We start from the raw sequence: 21,742 nt of genomic DNA on the forward strand, positions 1-21,742 counted from the left end.
CCAGTCATTCATGAAGCCCTGCAGGGGCCGTCACCTTCTTAATGCCTTTCAAATTCTGACCCCGTCTCTGTCACCTCCTTGTCACTGTCTGCTCAGGCCTCATGGCTTCTCATGGGGACAGCTGGTCTCCCTGCTTTTCTTCAGGCTCTCCTTCAAATCATGCTCCAGACTGCTGACAAAGCAGCAATTCCAACATATCTTATTGTGTCTACATCACTCCCAAGCTTCAAGCCCTTTTCTGGGCACCTAGGGTCTTCAGGAGCAAGCTTAAACTCTTGAGCAATGCACACGGGGACTTTCGTTATCTAGCTCATACGTGGGTGTGCCTGACTTACCAAGTCCTCTTCCACTTCCTCAACTCCATTCTCTGCTGCAACCGTACTAATTATCCATTTATTGTTCCCCAAATATTCAGGCAGCTTCAGGCCTCCATCCCTTCTCCACCTGCTGTCTGCCCAGAAAGCCCATCCTTCCCTACCTACTCCCCCTAACCCATACTCCTCTGGGGCCAACTCGATCTAAATCACATTTCAGACTTCACCTTCTCCAGAAAACTTTCTCTGTGCTTCTTTTGATCAGAGCACCTGCTTCATTAAGTTGTGACCACTTATCTGCTGCCTGCACTATGCCACAGACCCCTATGGTCCAGAACCAGCTCTTATTCAACTGAAAACAGTGCATGGTGCATCTTAGGTACTTACAAATAAATGCTGCACAAAACAAAGAGGAGTACTGGTATAGAAACGAGTGACACAAATCAAGCAGTGGCTAGTTAAAAGGACTGTGGCAAAAATACCCAGAGCACTTGTTCTAAACAGCAAAGGCCCAGGTGCACTGGTTACCACCCCTACAGGACGACTGGAATACTCATTCCCTGGGCAGTGATTTTTTTTTTTTGGAGATGGAGTCTCGTCCTGTAGCCAGGCTGGAGCCAGGCTCACTGCAACTTCTGCCTCCCGGGTTCAAGCAATTCTCCTCCCTCAGCCTCCCGAGTAGCTGGGACCACAGGCGCCCACCAGTACGCCTGGCTAATTTATTTATTCATTTATTTTTTAATTTTTAGTAGAGACGGGGTTTCACCATGTTGCCCAGGCTGGTCTCGAACTCCTGCTCTCAGGCAATCCACCCGCCTCAGCCTCCCAAAGTGCTAGGATTAGAGGCGTGAGCCACCATGCCCGGTCTGGGCAGTGATTTTTGACTCTGGTTCACTGCTGTGTCCTCAGAACTTAAACAGTACCTGGCATGGTAGGAGATGAATAAATATTTGCAGAATAAATGTTGAATGAATGACAGACCTTTACTAGCACTGCTCAGCTACTGCAGACTGAACCTAGGACATGTCCCATAGCCCAGAATTTATCCCTCTACCTCTGTAATATTAATAACAACAGCTAACATCTACTGAGAGCTTACTATATGCCAGGCACTGTTCTGAATGCTTTACATTTCCTTAACTCTTCACAACAAACCCTTTGATACAGGTACTGTTTTACCAAAGGGAAGTGGAGGCACAATGGCCCAAGGTGACCCAGGTAGGAAAGAGAAGAGCCAGGCTTCAAACCCAGGCAGTCTGGCTCCAGGATCTGGCTCAGACCAACATACACAGAGAAAAATGGCTGCACTTGTTCTGCCTAAACTTAGAGACCTCATTTGGTTGCTCGAACTTGTCTGACTTCAGTCAAATATAGAAACATGAGACTTGGCATGAAAGTCTCTGTTGACATTTTTTTTTTAAGTCCAGCTGCCTAATTTATTAAGAACAGGGCAGAATTTTCTGGGTCCAGGGAAATTCACCACAGAATACTTCCAAATCACCCTGTGGTGATCAGAGCCTGCCCTTCCCTTGGCATATAGTATTTCACCCCTTCAGAACTGTCCAGAAGACATTTGAGATGTTAAAGGAAAGATGGGAGTAACAGGTCCAAATGGGTCTAGGGAAAAACGCCCATAAAGGCAACTGAGGAGGCCGGGCATGGTGGGTCATGCCTGTAATCCCAGCACTTTGGGAAGCCAAGGCCAGCAGATAACAAGGTCAAGAGTTAGAGACCAGCCTGACCAACATGGTGAAACCCCGTCTCTACTAAAAATACAAAAATTAGCTGGGTATGGTGGAGGGTACCTGTAGTCCCAGCTACTCGGGAGGCTGAGACAAGAGAATCGCTTGAACCCGGGAGGCAGAGGTTGCAGTGAGCCAATATAGCGCCACTGCACTCCAGCCTGGGCGGCAAGAGTGAAACTCTGTCTCAAAACAAAAGGCAACTAAGGAGCAACCCGGATTCAGCCACCGCATGGCTGGAAGGTCACTATTACAGAATTGAAAGGACAACAATAATTTCTGACCACTGACTACTGACCACCAACCACATTGCAAGCCGACCACATGAAGTCCCTACCACACATCTAACTCATTTAATCTTCACAGGGTCTCTGTGAGGTAGGAATTATTACCTCTGCTTTACAGATGAGGGGGACCATATTCAGAAAGGCTAAGAAACATGACTAGGGTCATACAGCTGGTACTTGTTAGAGCCAAGATTTGAATCCATCCCTATCTGACTCCAAAGCCTGTGTTCTTGTCCCCTTCCAGCCCACCTGGCCTCTCCATATGTGCTATGAAATCCTCCTGGTGCCTGCAAAGAAATTTACGGTGAAACCTCCAAATTGAAGCTTATTTTTTAGCTTATATACCTCCCGCTCAGGATAAATAGTCATCAAAATCTCCAAAGTAAAAAAGAAAGAGTGAGGGAAAAAATGGCTAAAATCTGGTACTCTGATCACAAGCCCATCTGGGATCTTTCAGATGCTGAAAATTCCAGAAGGCTGGATCGTCAAGTTACAGCTTAGAAGTTGTAATCAGAAATATTTATTGAAATAACAGTTTATTTCCCCCCGAGGACTCTGCTGGTATAACAGATGAGAGATGAGAGTACCTACTAGGGAAGAAAATGGCGAGAAAGCAAGTGATGCTACTCTATCAGGGAATCTAGAACAAACCCACAGATGATCCATAGGGATGGAGTGTGTGTATGGGGAGGTGGGCCAGATGAAACAAGAAAGGCAGAAAGCTAATGGTTGTTGAAATTGAATGATGGACACTTGGAGTTCATTGTGCCAGTCTATCTGCTTCTGTGTGTGTTTGAAAATTTCACACATGTACACAAAGCCATGACCCTCCAACTAGATGACATCCTTAGATGTTAAGGTTCCATGCCTTCTTAGACACAGCACCCTTATGGGGAGAGGTCAAGGCTGAAATCAGGTGGTTCCTCCACCCTGTCCTGGTCTGTTCCCTGCTGGCCCCTCAGCAAGGGTCTCAGTATGGCCCACAGTCAAGACCCTGCAGCAAATTCTGCTTTTATAGAAGACCTGTAAGTGGTTGAAACTACTGCTTATCAGAATCAGGAAGGAGCATTCAAAAGACTGCTAAACCCTCAAACGAGAACAAGATAAAGAACAGGCTGAATCAGCATGCGACAGGAGCCTGGTTAGTGAGTGGACTCTGAGGTTACTTGTGAGGATGATGTCACCGTGTGGAATAAGGAAGCTGGCAACACCCCAGAGCCAGCATGTGGCTGTGCTGGGAGGGAGGTGGCTCCTTAGTGCCGAGTAAAGGACAAACCCCAAGCAGATGTTTGTCAAACTGTGGCCAGACACAGTCTTGTTCCTTTAACACTTTAAAGGACAAATGGAAAGATTAGCCAAGCCCTAATCATCTGAAGAAGCCATGTGTCTGAGAAGTCTGAGGGAAGATATATTGAAAACGATCTGTTATGATGAGATAGCTTTGTTTGATTCACCCAAAGGCAGAGACACAGGTGTGCTGCATCCTTCAGGAAGCAAGTTTAGAAACAAGATCTGCAAGTCACAGGATGTGACAGGTCTGCAAATCCTGCAAGTCACAGGTCATCCACAGTGGGCTAGTCTAGCTGCCTCAAGAATGTTGCCCACGAAAGGTGGGTCATGGGTTCACAGAGCATTCCTGTGTTCCATAACCATAGGCTTCATCCCTAGCTCTGGTCAGCAACTTTTGAAGTATATACCAAGGACCACAAGTTAAAGGAGGTGGGCAGAAGAATGTGATGCAGTCATGCAGATCCATCGCCACTATTCAAGACACAGCCCAGAGCGCCTTCCAAGGGCTTTCTGTTCCACTGAGAATAAAATTCAAATCCTCACAAAAGATCTCAGGGTGCAACAGGACTACCTGGCCTCTGCTCGTCTCTGTTCCCTCATTTCCTCCTGGCCCACTTGCTCTAGCAATGTTCCTTGAACTCACCAAGCTCATTTCCACTTTAAGACCTTTGCACCTGCAGCTCACTCTTGCCTTGATGCTACTCCCTAAGTCTTTGCATGATTACACAGATCAAATAGATCTCAGATCAAAAGTCATCTTCTCAGGCCTTTCCAGACCATTCTAACTAAAGTAGCATCCCCAGTCACTTTCTATTATATCTTGTTTTCTTTTTTATATCACTTGTTACTATCTGATGTTATTATTTATTTGATTGCTTTTTAGTGAACTGTCTCTCTCCAGTAGAATGTAAGCTTCATGAGGGCAGATTCTGGACTGGCTCACCACTGCATCCACGGAACCTAGGATAAGGAATACCTGTTGATAAATAAATAACCCTCTGGATAGGTCAGTAGCCACTTTCATATATATATGAAGGCATTTCTATTGATGAGGTACTTTTTCTTAATACATGAATAAGCAAAAAAATATAGTATCTATATTCAGTAAAAAATTATTTTGAAAAAAACTAAAGTGATATAAGATTGGGGCTGTCCTGGAGAATCTAAGACATATAGTCATCATATATATGAAATTCAACTTTTCCATTGTTTGATAAATGTTCCTGATGACTCGTGTGTCTTTAGCACTCGTTTATCTGTCAAATGGTCACTGGTAAGAGAAAGAGTGCTCGCTAGGAAGGGATGGTATTTCTGAATGGGGATCTGGATACACAGCTGGGTTTGTGTGTTCATGCATGTGCACAAGCACCTACAGCTCAGAATCTACAACCCACAGCTCTTAGAGTCAGTGTGGCCTTGGTATACTTTGTTTTGTATCCTTTAGGGGTGTGTGTCTCCAACTGTAATGTACAAGTCAATCACCTGGGGATCTTCTTAAAACGCAGATTCCAATTCCAGGGTGGGGTCTGAGATTTTATATTTCTAATTAGCGCTTACTCAGGTGACATCTGTGCTGCTTGCCATAGGCTTACACTTCGGCAAATCTCTATCTAGTACTGCAAAATTGCCGTCTGAGAAACATGCCTCCAGATTAGCTAAGAAAGGAAGCGCTAACCATAGGGGACTTGGTCCCCAAGACCCAAAAATATAGAGAACCTAATTTCAAACAAGCAGAAAGGAATTCCCTAGAAAGAGATGACTCAGCTTTCTTCATTTGTAATAAACCAAATTTGTAAACACTTAAAATGGAATCATTTCTAAATGCTGACTTGTGTGCAGATCTGGGACACTGTTTAATTCCAGTATGGGACTATAAAATACATATTCTTTTACAAGTTTCACATTTACAACTCTTGGGACATGAGAAAGGAGAAAGCTTTGCCAATTCTGTGTAGCAATGGAACTAATGTGGATCAATTTCCCCCATCTAACTGTCTTGCTCCAGGTATAAAACTAGTTGTTTTTTTTTTTTCTGGTTTCTCCTTTGAAAGTTTCCCATCCTTACTACCAACCCCACAACCCCCAGCCCCCTAGTCCAGGCTCCAGGGAGGAGCTCAAGCTGATTGGTGAGACTCTGAGATAATTGTTCTGGTGAGTGATGAACCTGTTATGACCTTCTCCCACTTGGCTGCTGACCACGTGGGAGGGCAGGGCTGGTCCAGAGTCCTCACCCCACCTGAGCATCTAACTGCAACTGTATGTTCCGGCGGCTTTAATAGGACTCTGTGCTGCCCGTATTATTCATAGCAGTTGTTAATGTGCATCTCTCTTTGGGATCCTAGGGTGACTGAAGGGCAGGACTGGGCATTCCTGTGTCCTTTAGCAACCTTCCAATAGCAATGACTGGACATGATCCATCATTGTCCACAGCAACCTCCCTCCCAGTACACAAAAATGTCAGAAAGCAAACCTGGCTTTTTTCCTCCAGTTTTTTGTGTTCCTTAAGAAGTTGCTCCACATGCATCACGCTGTCTCCAATGCCTGTAAACTCTGCTTGCTCTTCCAGCAAATTATCCAGGGCAAGCTTAGCCTACAAGAAACATTAGAACAGTCCAGAAGTAAACCAACACTCACTCACCTGAAGGTATAGGTTTGTTATGCTTCAAGAAAACTCAAAATTCCAAAAAGGATTCAAGACTTGTATATATCTGTATATGTTAAAAAAATTTTTTTTTGCAGCTCACTAACTTTCAAATTAAGCTTGGGGTGCAGAATTCACCTGTAGCTGAACTATTAGAACTATATTCAACAGATTAACAATCAAAAAGGAAGATAGCTGGGTCCAGTGGCTCATGCCTATAATCCCAGCACTTTGGGAGGCTGAGGCAAGAGGATTGTTTGTGCTTGGAAGTTCGAGGCCAGCCTGGGCAACATAGGGAGACCTTGTCTCTGCAAAAATATTTAAAAATTATCTGGGCCGGGCACAGTGGCTCATGCCTGTAATCCCAGCACTTTGGGAGACTGAGGCAGGTAGGTCACAGAGGTCAGGAGATTGAGACCATCCTGGCTAACACAGTGAAACCCCATCTCTACCAAAAATACAAAAAATTAGCTGAGTGTGGTGGGCGCCTATAGTCCCAGCTACTCAGGAGGCTGAGGCAGGAGAATCGCTTGAACCCGGGAGGTGGAGGTTGCAGTGAGCTGAGATCGCGCCACTGCACTCCAGCCTGAGCAACAGAGTGAGAATCCATCTCAAAAAAAAAAAATTATCGGGTGTGATGGTGGGGCATGCCTGTAGTTGGAGGCTGAGGTGGGAGGATAGCTTGAGCCCAGAAGATCAAAGCTGCAGTGAGCCATGATCACACCACTGCACTCTGGCCGGAGTGACAGAGCAAGACCCTGTTTCAAAAAAAAAAGGAAGATAAACCATCACTGAAATGCCATGTACATCAATAGGTAAATGGGATTCTAGAACACTTTGACTCCACTGAAAAAGTGAGAAGGGGGTTGGAGGGGGTGGTCTGTAAAGAAGCAAGGAGATAAGGAGAAAGCTGGATTAGGGAAAAGAGGGACACCCCATACCAAAGAGTGAGGAGGGAGAGAAAACCAGAGGTCACGGTACCAGAAAAGAAAGTTATATTAAACAAGACAAGAATACCTTACAAAAATCGTGCTCAAAATGCTGTAGTTGTAGGCACTGATTAAGCTTCAGATGATGCTCAGACCAAAACTGACTAAAGGCTTTTTCTGTTTCATCCAGTTGAACTAACAACCTTTCAAGAAAGAATGAGAAAGTGATGTTAGGTTAGCATTCATTTCCACGGGCATCCATATAGACCTATGGATAGAACACCTGTGTCTTTGGTCAGTGGTATCAATTGTGACCATCTCCTTATTATGAAAGCATGTGTCACTTATGCCTTTCTTCTGGCTCAGTGGGCTTTGCACCTTTCATTTTCCAATCAGGACACCCACAGTGCAGGCAGTGACTTTACTTCAGATGCAGCTGCTGTGCTTTAGAATGTGCTCTGGCTGATCTTACCTTCATGCCTTCTTTCTTTCTACCTGAGACTACACGAATATAAAGCACAGCTCCAAGCCAAACTGTTACTTAGAAATGAAGCCCAGTAAATACCACCCTCTCCCTCAAAATCCTAGGGTGGGAACATGTCATATACATTGAAGAGGGGGGAATGGAATGCTCATAAAAAGATCTCTGTACGTGGATGCCAGATGGATGTGATCTTTTTTCCTTTGTTGTCTCAAATATTCTTCTTCCTTGGCCCCACCAAGACCCAATATTGGCTGTTCCAATCTGTTCTTGGTTGCTCCAGAACATCTAGGTCTACATATTCTCTCCTGAAAAGGCTGATTCCACCTCACTCACTCACCTTTCCATGGTAGTTACATTCTCAAGTTGATTGAGATTGAGTTTGCTGTTGGGATATTTGGTTGCTGGTTCTTGGATGCATGACAGTAATGTGGTCCCCTGCTTTCCAAGTAATTTCAGCTCATCCTAGAAAATAAAAGTAGTCTCTCTTAGAAGGAATTAGAAAAAACAAATTCTTGATAGAAGTGGGGTGAAGAGAATAGTAGATCAGCACATTTTTCATTTAGGAAATTAAATGCTGATGAAGTCGAGATGCAGCTTTAAAATTAATCAATTAACTTATCCTTGATAGGTAACACACCGACGTGATACAAAATTCAAAATATCCAAAAGGGTATACATCAAAAAAAGTATATTTTTCCTCTTCAAAATCAACATCTGCTTTTTGTATATCTCACGCTATTGTTGTAAATTAAAAGGAAAACTAGTTAATATAATCTAGTTTTAATCCAAGATAGTGACCAGAAACAAGAAAATGATAGATATTGAATGTTGAATGCTAGAAACTACTGAGCAATAATAAGGTAATAACTGCTAGTTGATCATAAAAATACTTCAGTTGGTCTCATCAATAAACAACTACCTCTCCCTCCACCTGCCAACCAACTGTGGCCTTGTTTAATTATTTAAGTTTGGCAAATATGGGCAGCAATTTCAGTTTAACATGAAAAGATTCGTACTTCCAAGCCAACCCCCAATTCTGCTCTTTTAACACAGAGACTTAGTGCTATGCAGCTGTGGAAGGCTACTTCCTTCCAAAGCCAACAGCTGTAGTCCTTTCTTTAGACAGTGCAGGTCATCATTCATTGCCCTGAGCCTTACCCATAAAGAAAGCCCGGACTGCAAAACAAAGGTGGCAGAGCCTGACCTAGAATTTTGTGCTTGAGAATTATGGGTTTGGATCCTGGGTCAGAGGAGGCTGGTTTGGTATGCCCTTGAGCATTAGAACAGGCCCATACTTCTAAAACAAACCAAGAGATCACCTCTGCACACAAACACTGAATCACTTCCTCTAGGCCCAGCCACCTGTGTGGTCTTCACACAGCCTAGAGCTCATTCCCTGTGGGAAGAGTTTTAGACTTCCCCACTCTGATCACACAGAAGTCCTGGACCCTCTCAAGCTGGTACCTTTGTTCCTTGGGTCCCATCCTACTCCAGAATTTCCCCTAGAAGGGTTACATTGCCATACCCATCCTCAAACCTGGCCCTGGATCTGGCTGATGATGGACTTGGCTTCCCTGAGCTGGCCCTTCAGGGTTCTTTGGACACCTCCTCTGGCTCTGTCCACTCCAAATAGTGCCCTACATTAGCCACATGGCTGGCACTCTTGCCTGGGAATCAGGCATATCTCTTCTTTTCCACTCTCATGTGTCAGCCCTCATTTCTTATCTCATCAATGCTCATGAAATATGTGTAGGTTGGATAAATTAATAACAGCCTAAAAGAAGTCAGGTTGCAGATGAATAAAGACAAATTAGATATGATGGAAAAATGTACTCTGAGTCAGTATCTTAGCCATTCCCTCATCCCATCCACTAAAGAGGGTCTTGGCTTTTCCCACTCATTTTCTTAACTGCTGCTGAGCTTCCAGCAACACACACACACACACACACACACACACACACACACACACACACACATCCATATGTGAGGAAGAGTTGGGAAGAAAGGTGGAGAGGCTAAAGGAGAAACGCCATGTTGGTATGGCAGAAGGAGACATTGGAGGGGGAAGCTGGGAAGAGGGATACATCCAAAGTGAGGCAGAGCATGAATGAGGAAAGTGTGTGAGACAGGGAAGGTGAATCTTCACAAGTGATGTCACACACTGTATATCCCCTTTACGCTGTTTAAAAAGGATACAAGCAAAAATCGTGACCTGGTGACTGCTTTGGGATTCAACCACATGGTCAACTTGAGCAGGGTTACAAAAATCTGTCATGAACACGGACAGAAAGATGGAGCAACTACGGTACTTGAAAAGGATAAGGGGAAGTTGCTCAGCCTTTTTAAAAATGGAGTTTCAGTTTCCATGGAAAGAAAATAACCTTTTTGGGTATTTAATTTTTTTACTGCCCGCACTCAGGCTGGAGGAGAAACTCAGGGCACTATCTTCCAGAACATGTGTATAAGTTCATGCTCCCTTTCGGAGAGTCTCCTTTTCCCTGTGCAGACAGGGTCCTGTTGGTGGCAGGGTAAGGACTGCTTGTGAACTGAGAGATAGCTCATTGCCTACCAAAGTTCCCTTTCCTCAGAAAATGGGAGCCCCACCACCACCTTGGAACAGGATCCAACTGGCAGACGAGGTGGAGGTGCCATTGTGCGTGTGCTGAGCACTTGCTCGTACTCTCCTTGACGGGTGGAAAGGCACACAGCAGGAATGAGGGGTAGCTGAGTCCCGTCTGCTTGTCTCATTCATCAGGAACTGAGCTCTCCCAGGGAAGGCTAAAGCTGCTTGTGTTTACAAGACTTGCTCTTCCTTTCTGTCCCTCAGATGAGAGTGAAATCACAGAGAAAATAAGGTTTCAAATTTATCATGAAGCCCACGGTGCCCGCAATTTGACTGGACAGAAAATAGCACTTACTGAAGTCGGGAACACTCTCTGTTTGTAAGAATACATTAAGGCCCAAACTGTGGCTCAGGCTGGGGGAAAGAATTTATGTTTCTGGGGAAAAGCCTTCTTTAAAGTCATCAGTTTGCTTAAAAGTTTGATAGGATTGTTCCACTGTGGAAGTTTAGAGATTTTTTTCTGTGTGAACAGATTGGTTTAATATACTGAAGGGCCAAAAGAAAAGATGTTCTACTGGAAGATTATTTTGAACAAAATAGTAACAGCTCCCTAGAGAAATAGCAAGTGAGGCTGAAAACCTCTCCAACTCAATGGCTCTCCTATTCTGTTTGATTGTTTGGGCGACCAGACACATATACCTAAGATATGAGATCTCAAAGATCCCAGGAGAAAGGAATTCAAGAAATCAAGCCAAATCCCCTAAGCTGTGCTATTTGTTTAGGAAAAAACACTCTCCAGGCTGGGAGAAAATGGTATATCACACGCTACAACTTTTATAGATATTTAAATAGATATAAAAGTTCACTGTACTGAAGAATGAATCTTATAATAGTTTTTCACTTTTCCAGCTGGAAAAGAAATTATTCAACGACATATAGAATCTTTGATTAAAACGTAGGTAAAAGACCAGTCAGGGTAAAATAAAATATGTATAAATAACCACAAAAAACTACTAAGTTATTAATACAAGTTTAAATAGTATCTCTTTTTTTCTTTTTTCTTTTCTTTTCTTTTCTTTTTTTTTTTTTTTTTTTGAGATGGAATTTCACTTTTATTGCCCAGGCTGGAGTAAAATGGTGCGATCTCGGCTCACTGCAACCTCTGCCTCCCAGGTTCAAGCGATTCTCCTGCTCAGCCTCCTGAGTAGCTGGGATTACAGGCATGCGCCACCATGCCCAGGTAATTTTGTATTTTTAGTAGAGACAGGGTTTCTCCATGTTGGTCAGGCTGGTCTCAAACTCCTGACCTCAGGTGATCCACCCACCTTGGCCTCCCAAAGTGCTGGTATTACAGGTGTGAGCCACTGTGCCTGGCCAGTATCTCTTTTTTTCTAATATAAACCATTTCTCTCTTTAAGTCATTTTTGGATGAGAAAGAGGAAAAATGTAACTCTAGTTTAATGATTTTGGTATTCTTGCTTCTAAGCTACAACGTAAGGAACAAAGAAATCAAATTTGAATTAGGACAATAATCAGTAATCACAAAAAGGCCTTAAGAAATTCTCTGTATTTTTTTGGTGTTTTGTTTTTCGTTTTTTTGTTTTGTTTTGTTTTTGAGACGGAGTTTCACTCTTGTTGCCCAGGCTGGAATGTAATGGAGTGATTTCAGCTCACCGCAACCTCCGCCTCCCGAGTTCAAGTGATTCTCCTGCCTCAACCTCCTGAGTAGCTGGGATTACAGGTGCCAGCCACCATGCCCGGCTAATTTTTGTATTTTTAGTAGAGACAGGGTTTCACCATGTTGGCCAGGCTGGTCTCGAACTCCTGACCTCAGGTGATCCACCCCCGCTCAGTCTCCCAAAGTGCTGGGATTATAGGCTTGAGCCACTGTGCCCAGCCTGTATTGTCTTTTAAAGGATGTTAATTAATGTTACTTGGTAAAATAAAGATGATAATATTTTAAATCCAAATTCACTTAATATTCTTAATCGAGGTAAACACTTGAACGAATTAAATCGCTTTGAGAATTTTGTCTTAAAATAATTTTAGGCCTTCACCATGATTTTAGGGCAGCATGGAATATAAATGCAAGCATTTCTTTTACTAAAAGGCCAATTAAATGGAAACTTCTAATTTCCTTTCACTTGTCTTACAGGTTGGATAGAGGGTGTTTAACCAAATTAATGTAATAGAGTATAAATGTCAAATAATACTTCTAACTATGTGGCCTCCAACGTTACTCCACCCCATAAACTGAGAGAAGTCTTAGCCTCCTTTGCTCAGAACTGCCTGTTTTAATTCTGAGAAGAGCTGGTTAGCATGCATAAGGAAATCATCTTACTCCATCCTGGAAACTAGTTCTTTCCCACCTCTTTACTTCTGTAGAACTCTTTGCCTGTGTAGAGAAACTATAGAACACCCACTCATCTGCCTTCCCTGTCCCCACCCCTCTGCCTTGCCCACTAGCACATACAGCAAGACCTGCCTGGCTGGTTTTCACCTTTTCTCCAGAGACCTTCCTGACTGACCACATTGTCATCTCGGTGCTTCTGCTCTTCGACCTCTCCACGCCCTTCTTGGATTGAGGCAAAGAACGCACTGTGCTCATGAGCCCTAGGCACAGAGCTCAGTTTCACAGTCCTTGCCGCACTGGGCATCCTTCCCATGACACCCCTTTGCAGCAACAGGACCACTCTGCAGACTCCTTTTGGTCAGGGACCACCTGTGGGCCTGTGCAACTGCAAACTCCTTCCTAGCACACTTCACGGAGGCACCTAGACCCTGCTTTCTGCAACTTATACCTCCTAGGAATCATGTGAACTTAAGTCAGTAGTTTTGGAAAAGCAAAGGCCAAGTTTCTCAGAGGCATTTTCAGGGAAAATTTTCATGATGTCATCAGGATTTTACAATTTCAGTCCAGATTTTTTTTGTTTGTTTTATTTTGGTTGTTGTTTTTTCTTTTTCTTTCTTTTTTTTTTTTTGAGACGGAGTCTCACTCTGTCACCCAGGCTGGAGTGGAGTGGCATGATCTCGGCTCACCGCAACCTCCTCCCGGGTTCAAGCGATTCTCCTGCCTCAGCCTCCTGAGTGGCTAGGATTACAGGTGCCTGCTACCATGCCCAGCTAATTTTTGTGTTTTTAGTAGAGACAAGGTTTCACCATGTTGTCCAGGCTGGTCTCGAACTCCTGACCTCAGGTGATCTGCCCGCTTCAGCCTCCCAAAGTGCTGGGATTACAGGCCTGAGCCACTGCGCCCAGCCCAGTCCAGATATTTGGATTGCTCACAGTAATCTTTGGAATATATTTTTTCTCTTTTGTTGTTGTTTTGAGATGGAGTTTCGCTCTTTTGCCCAGGACAGACTGCAGTGGTGAGATCTCAGCTCACTGTAACCTCTGCCTCCCAGGTTCAAGCAATTCTCTCACCTCAGCCTCCTGAGTAGCTGGGATTACAGGCACCCGCCATCAAGCCTGGCTAATTTTTATATTTTTAGTAGAGATGGGGTTTCACCATGTTGGCCAGGCTGGTCTCGAACTCCTGACCTCAAGTGATCTGCCCACCTCGGCCTCCCAAAGTGCTGGGATTACAGGCATGAGCGACCACGCCCAGACATTGTTTTTTTGAATAACAAACTCCTTAAAGACTGAATTTAACAGTGTTCCCTGGCACATGGAAACATTAATTTGCCTCAATTACTAGACTCTGAGACTCTCCTAACTAGACTATGTGTTCGTTGAGGTTGCGTTTTTGGTTTTCCTGGCAAGTAGTGGTGGGTGCTCAATAAATGTTGAATAAACGAACAAATCAACCATCTAGCAAAGCATTTTTGCAAATTTTTGGTCACAGACACAAGAGTTCAACTCTTCCCAAGTTCCATGAGGCCAAGACACATACACTGACCGTCCAATCCTCATTTTGCTGCCCTACGGAAAACTGGGCTTCTGTGAAATAATGGGTTCAGTCTGTTTGTGCTTCTCAAGGTAGAAAGGTGCCGACACTCATCCAGGGAGAAGCCCCGGGAAGATTTCCCTGTACTGCATGACTGAAAGAACCTGCCAAGCTCCCTTTTCTCAGCAGGTTCTGACGTGCTTTTATGAATCATTTAATAGGTGCCTGTCCTTCAACTCAGGTCAGAGTGCCTTCCATAGTCCTTTTTCTCAAATTCATCCCCAAATAAAAAGACACACTCTTGAGAAAGTGAAGCAATAAGTCCGCTTATTAGTCTGCCCCAAAACTTTACAACCACTGCTGGAAAGCTTATACTTCAAAAGCCAGCCCCTACCCCTGCAATTTCAGCACGTTCTGTCTTGCTCTGTCCTGAGCAGGATCACGGGAGGGCAGCCCTTGAAAGGGTGCTCACATGCCTTAGCTCACCCGGACAAAGCTGGTAAAGCCCTTTCCTGTGCTGCTTCCCACCGTTCTTCACTCACCACCCAGTCTCAAGAGCCTTCTTTCATTACAAACTGCCTGTCTGGAAGGTTTAAGATGATCAATGGCTTCCAAGTCACTAAAGAAGAAGGAAAATGAGGGCTTAACTGTTAATTCTGCTCCCAGCTCTCTCCAAGAGGCAGGCATACCTGCTGGCACAGACGCTGGCCTCTGAGAGGCCACTGATCCCTCACCTGCAGCTTGTCCCGCTGCCTTGTGTGGGACATGAGAAGGTCTTCTGTGGATAGCATGCTTCTGGGCAGCTCTGTTGTGGCCAGGCAGGCCCCAAACGTCTGCAGCATCTGGGCAGTGGTCTTCAAGGTCAAGGCAAAGTTTTCGATGGCCTGGAAGGTCAGACAGTTGTAACAATGTGGAGACATTAACAGTCACCAACATGCTGTCTTGATGGAAAGACAACAGATTTAGTTGACAAAATTAGTGAAGAATCACCTCACTTTGGAAATGGTATAGAGGACCTAATTCTGATAGGGAGATTAAAAAGAGGCTGGTTCCAGTCTCAATGCTGCCACTAGTTGACCAAATGACTTTGGATAAGTCACCTCTTTACACTGAACGTCAGTTTATTTATCTACAAAATAAAGTGATTGAGTCACATGATCTTTAAGATTCCTTTGAGTTCTAACTTTCTGAGTCTCTCGTTCAAAGGGTGACACCCAGAAAATGCACTGTCACACAGAAAAGAATCTATATATCTCACTTATAAAACAATATGTACTGTATATGTGTGGTTATATTATTCCTAGTTATATATACAGGCAAACCTCAGAGATATTGTGTATTTGGTTCTAGGCCACTGCAATGAAGCCAATGTTACAATAAAGTGAGTCACAAAAGTTCTTTTGTGTCCCAATGCAAAGGGAAGTTATGTTTACAGTATACTGTAGTCTATTAAGTGTGCAATAGCATTATGTCAAAAATTCCACATACCTTAATTTAAAAATACTTTATTGTTAAAAAATGCTAACAATCTTCTGGGCCTTCATCAAATCACAATCTTTTTGCCGCTGGAGGGTCTTGCCTCAATGTGGATGGCTGCTGACTGATCAGGGTGATGGTTGCTGAAGGCTGGAATGGCGGTGACAATTTCTTAAGACAACAATGAAGTTGCCACATCAATTGACTTCCTTTTATGAAAGATTTCTCTGTAGCGTGCCATACTGTTTGATAGCAGTTTACTCACAATAGAACTTCTTTCAAACTTAGGGTTAATCCTCTCAAACTCTGCCACTGCTTTGTAGACTAAGTTTATGGAATATTCTAAATCCTTTGTTGTCATTTCAACATCATCATCATCACCAGAAAGATGCAGAAATCACTTTTTTTGCTCATCCGTAAAACACAGTTCTTCATTCATTCAAGCTTTATCATGAGGTTGCAGCAATGCAGTCACATCTTCAGGCTCCACCTCTAGTTCTCTTGCTATTTCCACCACACCTGCAGTTACTTCCCCAGCTAAAGTCTTGAACCCCTCAAAGTCATTCATGAGGGTGGGAATCAGCTTCTCTCAAACTCCTGTTAATATTGATATTTTGACTTCCTCCCATGAATCACTAATGTTCTTAAAGGCATCCAGAATGATGAATCCTTTCCAGAAAGTTTGCAATTTGTGCTACTCACACCCATCAGAGGAATCACTATCTATGGCAGGTATAGCTTTACAAAATGTATTTCTTAAATAGTAAAACTGAAAGTTGAAATTGCTCTTTGATCCACAAGCTGCAGCACAGATGTTGTGTTAGCAGGCATGAAAACATTCAACTCCTTGTACATCTCCATCAGAGCTCTCAGGTGACCAGGAGCATCACCAATAAGCAGTAATATTTTGAAAGGATCTTTTTGTCTAAGCAGGAGGTCTCAACAGGTGGCTTAAAATATGCAGTTAACCATGCTGTAAACAGAAGTGCTGCCATCCAGGCTCTATTATTCTATTTCTAGGGCACACACAGAGTAGATTTAGCATCATTCTTAATAGCCCTAGGATTTGTGGAGTGGTAAATGAGCACTGGCTTCCATTTAAGATCACCAGCTGCATTAGCCCCTAACAAGAGAGTCAGCCTGTCCTTTTAAGCTTTGAAGCCAGGCATTCACTTCTCTAGTTATGGAAGTCTTAGATGGTATCTTCTTCCAATAGAAGGCCATTTCATTTACATTGAAAATCTGTTGTTGAGTGTAGCCACTTTTTCTTTTTTTTTTTTTTTTTTTTTTTTTTTGAGACGAGTTTTGCTCTTGTTGCCCAGGCTGGAGTGCAGTGGCACAATCTCAGCTCACTGCAACCTCTGCATCCCGGGTTCAAGCGATTCTCCTGCCTCAGCCTCCTGAGTAGCTGGGATTACAGGCACCAGCCACCACGCCCAGCTAATTTTTCGTATTTTTAGTAGAGACAGGATTTCACCATGTTGGCCAGTCTGGTCTTGAACTCCTGACCTCAGGTGATCTGCCCACCTTGGCCTCCCAAAGTGCTGGGATTACAGGCGTGAGCCACTGCGCCAAGCCGAGTGTAGCCACTTTCATCAATGATCTTAGCTAGATCTTCTGGATAACTTGCTACAGCTTCTATAGCAGCACCTTGCACTTGTATGTTACAGAGAAGAATTCCTTCCTTAAACCTCACAAACCAACACCTGCTAGCTTCAAACTTTTCTTCTGCAGCTTCTTCACCTCTCTCATTAATAGAATTGAAGAGAGCTAAGGCCTTGCTCTGGATTACACTTTGGCTTAAGGAAATGGTGTGGGTGGTTTGATCTTCTATCCAGGCCCAGACCACTAAAACTTTCTCTGTATCAGCAAGAAGGCTATTTTGCTTTCTTATCATTCATGTATTCACTGGAGTAGCATTTTTAGTTTCCTTCAAGAACTTTTCCTTTGCTTTCACAACTAGGCGAGCTGGCTAGGCTGAGATGCCTAGCTTTCTGCCTATCTCTACTTTTGACATGACTTCCTCATTAAGCTTAATCGTTTCAAGCTTTTGATTTAAAGTTCCTTTCACTTGAACACTTAGAGGTCATTGTAAGGTAATTAATTGGCCTAATTTCAATACTGTTCTGTCTTAGAGAGTAGGGAGGCCCGAGGAGAGGCAGAGAGACAGGTGATGACCAGTTGGTGGATCAGTCAGAACACACACAACATATATCCGTTAAGTTCACTGTCTTATATGGATGCAGTTTTCGGCACCCCAAAACAATTACAATAGTAACACCAAAGATTGCTGACCACAGATCACTGTTACAAATATAACAATTGGCCGGGCACAGTGGCTCATGCCTGTAATCCCAGTACTTTGGGAGGCCAAGGCGGGCAGAGCACTTGAGGTCAGGAGTTCAAGACCAGCCTGGCCAACATGGTGAAATCCTGTCTCTACTAAAAATACAAAAATTAGCTGGGTGTGGTGGCGCGCGCCTGTAATCCCAGTTACTCAGGAGGCTGAGGCAGGAGAATTGCTTGAACCCAGGAGGCTGAGGTTGCAGTGAGCTGAGATCATGCCACTGCACTCCAGTCTGGTGACAGAGCAAGACTCTGTCTCAAAAAAAAAAAAAAAAAGAAAGAAAAAGAAACCAAATATAACAGTAATAATAAACTCTGAAATATTGCAAGAATTGCAAAAATTTGTCAGAGAGGCAGAAGTGAGCACACACTGTTGGAAAAATGGTGCTGATAGACTTGTTCAACACAAAGTTGCCACGAAACTTCAATTTTAAAAAATTGCAATATCTGTGAAGCCCACTAATGTGAAATATAATAAAATGAGACATGACTGTATGTGTGCGTATAAAAAATATATACTTGTAAAAGGCATGTAAAGAATATCTCTGGTCTTTCAATACTAGTTGTATTTTTTAAAGTTCACTATAAAATGTTTAGCACACACACAACCACAAACCATGGCTACATACTAGGCCACGGATGGTGTATAACAAAAACACCTTAGGCTGGGTAATTTATAAGCAACAGAAATTGATTTCTCACAGTTACAGTTCTGGAAGTTGGGAAGTTCAAGATCAAGGCCCCAGCAGATTTGGTGTCTGGTGGAGGTCTGTTCCTCATAAAGGATGCCTTATGTGCCCTCACGGGGCAGAGGGGGCATAACAGCTCCCTTCAACCTCTTTTGCAAGGGCAGTAACTCCATTTATGATGCTAGAGCCTTCATGACTTAATACGTCCCAAAAGGCCCCTCCTCTTAATGCTATCACATTGGGTTCCAACATGTGAATTTTGAGGGGACGCCAACATTCAAGCCATGACAATGAGTTTTGATCTCACTTTTTCCTCAATATTACTGAAACTCCTAACTTAGCATAACAATCACCAATATCAGTAGGTAGGAAAAAGTAAAATATTATATATCAGGTGCTTTCACAGACAATACATCGCTTACTCCCCACATCAAACTTTCAGGAGGCTGTTGTTAGCCCAGGGTTTCTCAGCATTGGCTATTCACACTTTGGGCCAGATGATTCTTTGTTGTGGGAGGCTGTCTTGAGCATTGTAAGGTGTTCAGCAGAGTCCCTGACAACCCACTAGATACCAGCTAACTTCCCCCACTAAGTTATAACTACAAAAAAGTCTAAAGATATTGACAAATGTAGGAGGCAGGCAAAATTATCCCCTGTAGAGAAATACGGTGTTAGTCCCATTTTAACAGAGGAAGAAACAAGCTCAGAAATGCTTAGAAACTCACCTGACATCAGACAATATGTCATCATGACAATTTTTAAAAATTACTTTCAACTTTGATTTGAGATCCGGGGTACATGTGCAGGTTTGTTACATGGGTATATTGCATGATGCCGAGGTTTGGGGTACAGTTGATCCTATCACCCAGGTAGTGAGTATCGTACCCAATAGTTTTACAATCCTTGTCCCCCTCCCACCTTCTCACCTACAGTAGTCCCCGAGGGGTGACAATATTTAAATGTAGCTTCTTCTGACTTCATGGGTGTCAATATTTAAATGTAGCTTCTTCTGACTTCATGGGTGTCAATATGTCTGTACATTAGAATCATCTGGGGAGTTTTGTGGCATGTTAATGTCTAAGACCCATCCCAGATGAAGTAAATTAGTTTCTCTGAGGTGTAACAGGCTATTGGTGTTTCTGCAACCTTCCCAGGTGCATTCGAAGGTAAATGTCCCAAAACCCCCACACTGGGAGATGTAGTGGGGTAAGGTGGTCAACAGGAGAAACTCCAGCCTTCGCCCTTCCACGCTCCTTCTTCCCCAGCCTGTGGCTGAGAAATCCCAACCAACCCAAGGTCAGGCAGTCACAGGGTGACCTCCCAGCAGTTGATCTTTAACTCTCCCATCCCATCTTCCAGAAAACAAGGAGATACAGTGAAAAGCACACATAAGCTGGTACTCACAGTGCGGTGATTTACCCACTGACCGTGGCGATATTCCAAAGTCCCCCCTAATTCCCGGGTCAGTTGGCTTTTGTCGATGTAGCCATGAAGGTCAGAGACAGAGTTTACCATGATGATCTGTAAGGTAAAAATGTAATTAAATGTACTCCTCACTGATCATTAAATAATAGCTCATTTAGATTCTATTCTTATCATAATTATATTTTATATTCTATTATTATTTAAATGATACTTCAACTTTGCCTTATCAGGCATTTATATTTAAAAATGGTTACAGCCAAGTACAGTGGATCACGCCTGTAATCTCAGCACTTTGGAAGCCTGAGGTGGGAGAATCATTTGAGGCCTGGAGTCTGAGACCAGCCAGAGCAACATAGCAAGACCCCATCACTAGAAAAATTAAAAAAAAAATTAGCTGGGCATGGTGGCATACACCTGTGGCCCCAGCTACTCGGGTGGCTAAGTCAAGAGGATTGCTTGGGCCTGGAGGTTAAGGCTGCAGCAAGCAGTAATCACACCATGGCAAGCACTCCAGCCTGGGCGACAGAACAAGACCCTATCTCAAAAAAAAAAAAAAAAAAAAAGTTACTATATCCAGTAGGGAAATATTTTAAAGTCTCTTCCATTTTTTGCTTTTGAATGAGAAATACCAAAATGTTGTATAGCCTATGACGAAATGTTAACTGGGTTCAGGGAGCCAGTTCCAGGCTACCTAAAAGTCAGGCCTCGCTTTATGTGAATTTTCAGTCAAAAGTTCTCATGGTAAGGTACACCTTTCAGCCACCAAAATCAAGTGTTGTACTATGGTCTGAAAGTCTACCATGAGAAGCCCAATCAAAGGTGGTCGGGTAAGTGTCAAAATAAAATTAGAATACAGGGAAACACAAAGAGTATGCACTGAAAAGACTCACTACACTGATGCACCCCAATGAAGAATATTGAGGTACCCCTACTTTAGCTTGCACTGAGGGGATCTGGAGGTAACGGGGCATTGGGTTTTACAAACTAGCAGTTCCGGTGATGAGTGAACACTCACATCCAGAGGAAGCTGACGCATCCCAAATTGCCCCTTTGCATTCCTTGGCAGTAGTTCTGGCCTGGGTGTGGTTCTGGCTCACTCAGTGACTATATCACACCCTCTACTCACTCCTGAGTGGGACAAGGACTCCTCATTCCTATCTCTGAAACACATCTTTGAAGCCTTTAACTGTGACATTATATTTTTTCACTCCCTGTTGATTATTTTGAAAATTAACTCTTAGTCAGATGACATAAGAATATGGACTTTCTTCTATTATTATAAAGTATTAGTCAAGGAATGAATCCACTTTGGAATGAGAATATAAATTAGAGCCAAGCCAGGTATGGTGGTTTGCACCTGTAATCCCAGCTACTCAGGAGGCTGAGGCAGGAGGACTCCTTGGGCCCAGGAATTTGAGGCTCCAATGAGCTGTGATCACATCACTGCTCTCTAGACTGGGTGATAGAGCGAGACCCCATCTCTTAAAAAAAAAAAAGTCGTGGCCCAAAGTCTATAGGTCAAAATTATGCAACAAAACTGATTTATTCTTTCAACAGATATGTATTGAACTACTAAAAAAAGTGCCAGGTACTGGGGGATAATACAGTAAACAAGACAGACCCTGTTCTAGGGAGACTCAGGCTCCGTGGGATTTGATTACTACCGATCA

General features: G+C 43.4%; 1 protein-coding gene across 2 annotated transcripts in view; it reads right to left on the bottom strand.

Annotated features, from left to right (window-relative positions):
• Positions 1 to 21,742, bottom strand: part of MCF2L2 (MCF.2 cell line derived transforming sequence-like 2) — a 246,979-nt gene that overhangs the window by 121,621 nt on the left and 103,616 nt on the right. Inside the window, exons 6-10 of one of the 2 annotated variants that reach the window (XM_003256530.4) lie at positions 20,052 to 20,168; positions 14,871 to 15,020; positions 8,025 to 8,149; positions 7,292 to 7,406; positions 6,104 to 6,223 (exon numbers count right to left, since the gene is read on the bottom strand). In XM_003256530.4, coding sequence (XP_003256578.3) covers positions 6,104 to 6,223; positions 7,292 to 7,406; positions 8,025 to 8,149; positions 14,871 to 15,020; positions 20,052 to 20,168 — 627 coding nt within the window. Of the gene's footprint in view, positions 1 to 6,103; positions 6,224 to 7,291; positions 7,407 to 8,024; positions 8,150 to 14,870; positions 15,021 to 15,624; positions 15,708 to 20,051; positions 20,169 to 21,742 lie in introns of those variants that run through there. The other variant, XM_030822875.1, reaches the window with a different exon arrangement.

The sequence above is a fragment of the Nomascus leucogenys genome, chromosome 11 (genome assembly GCF_006542625.1).
Source record: "Nomascus leucogenys isolate Asia chromosome 11, Asia_NLE_v1, whole genome shotgun sequence".
Lineage (NCBI taxonomy): Eukaryota > Metazoa > Chordata > Mammalia > Primates > Hylobatidae > Nomascus > Nomascus leucogenys.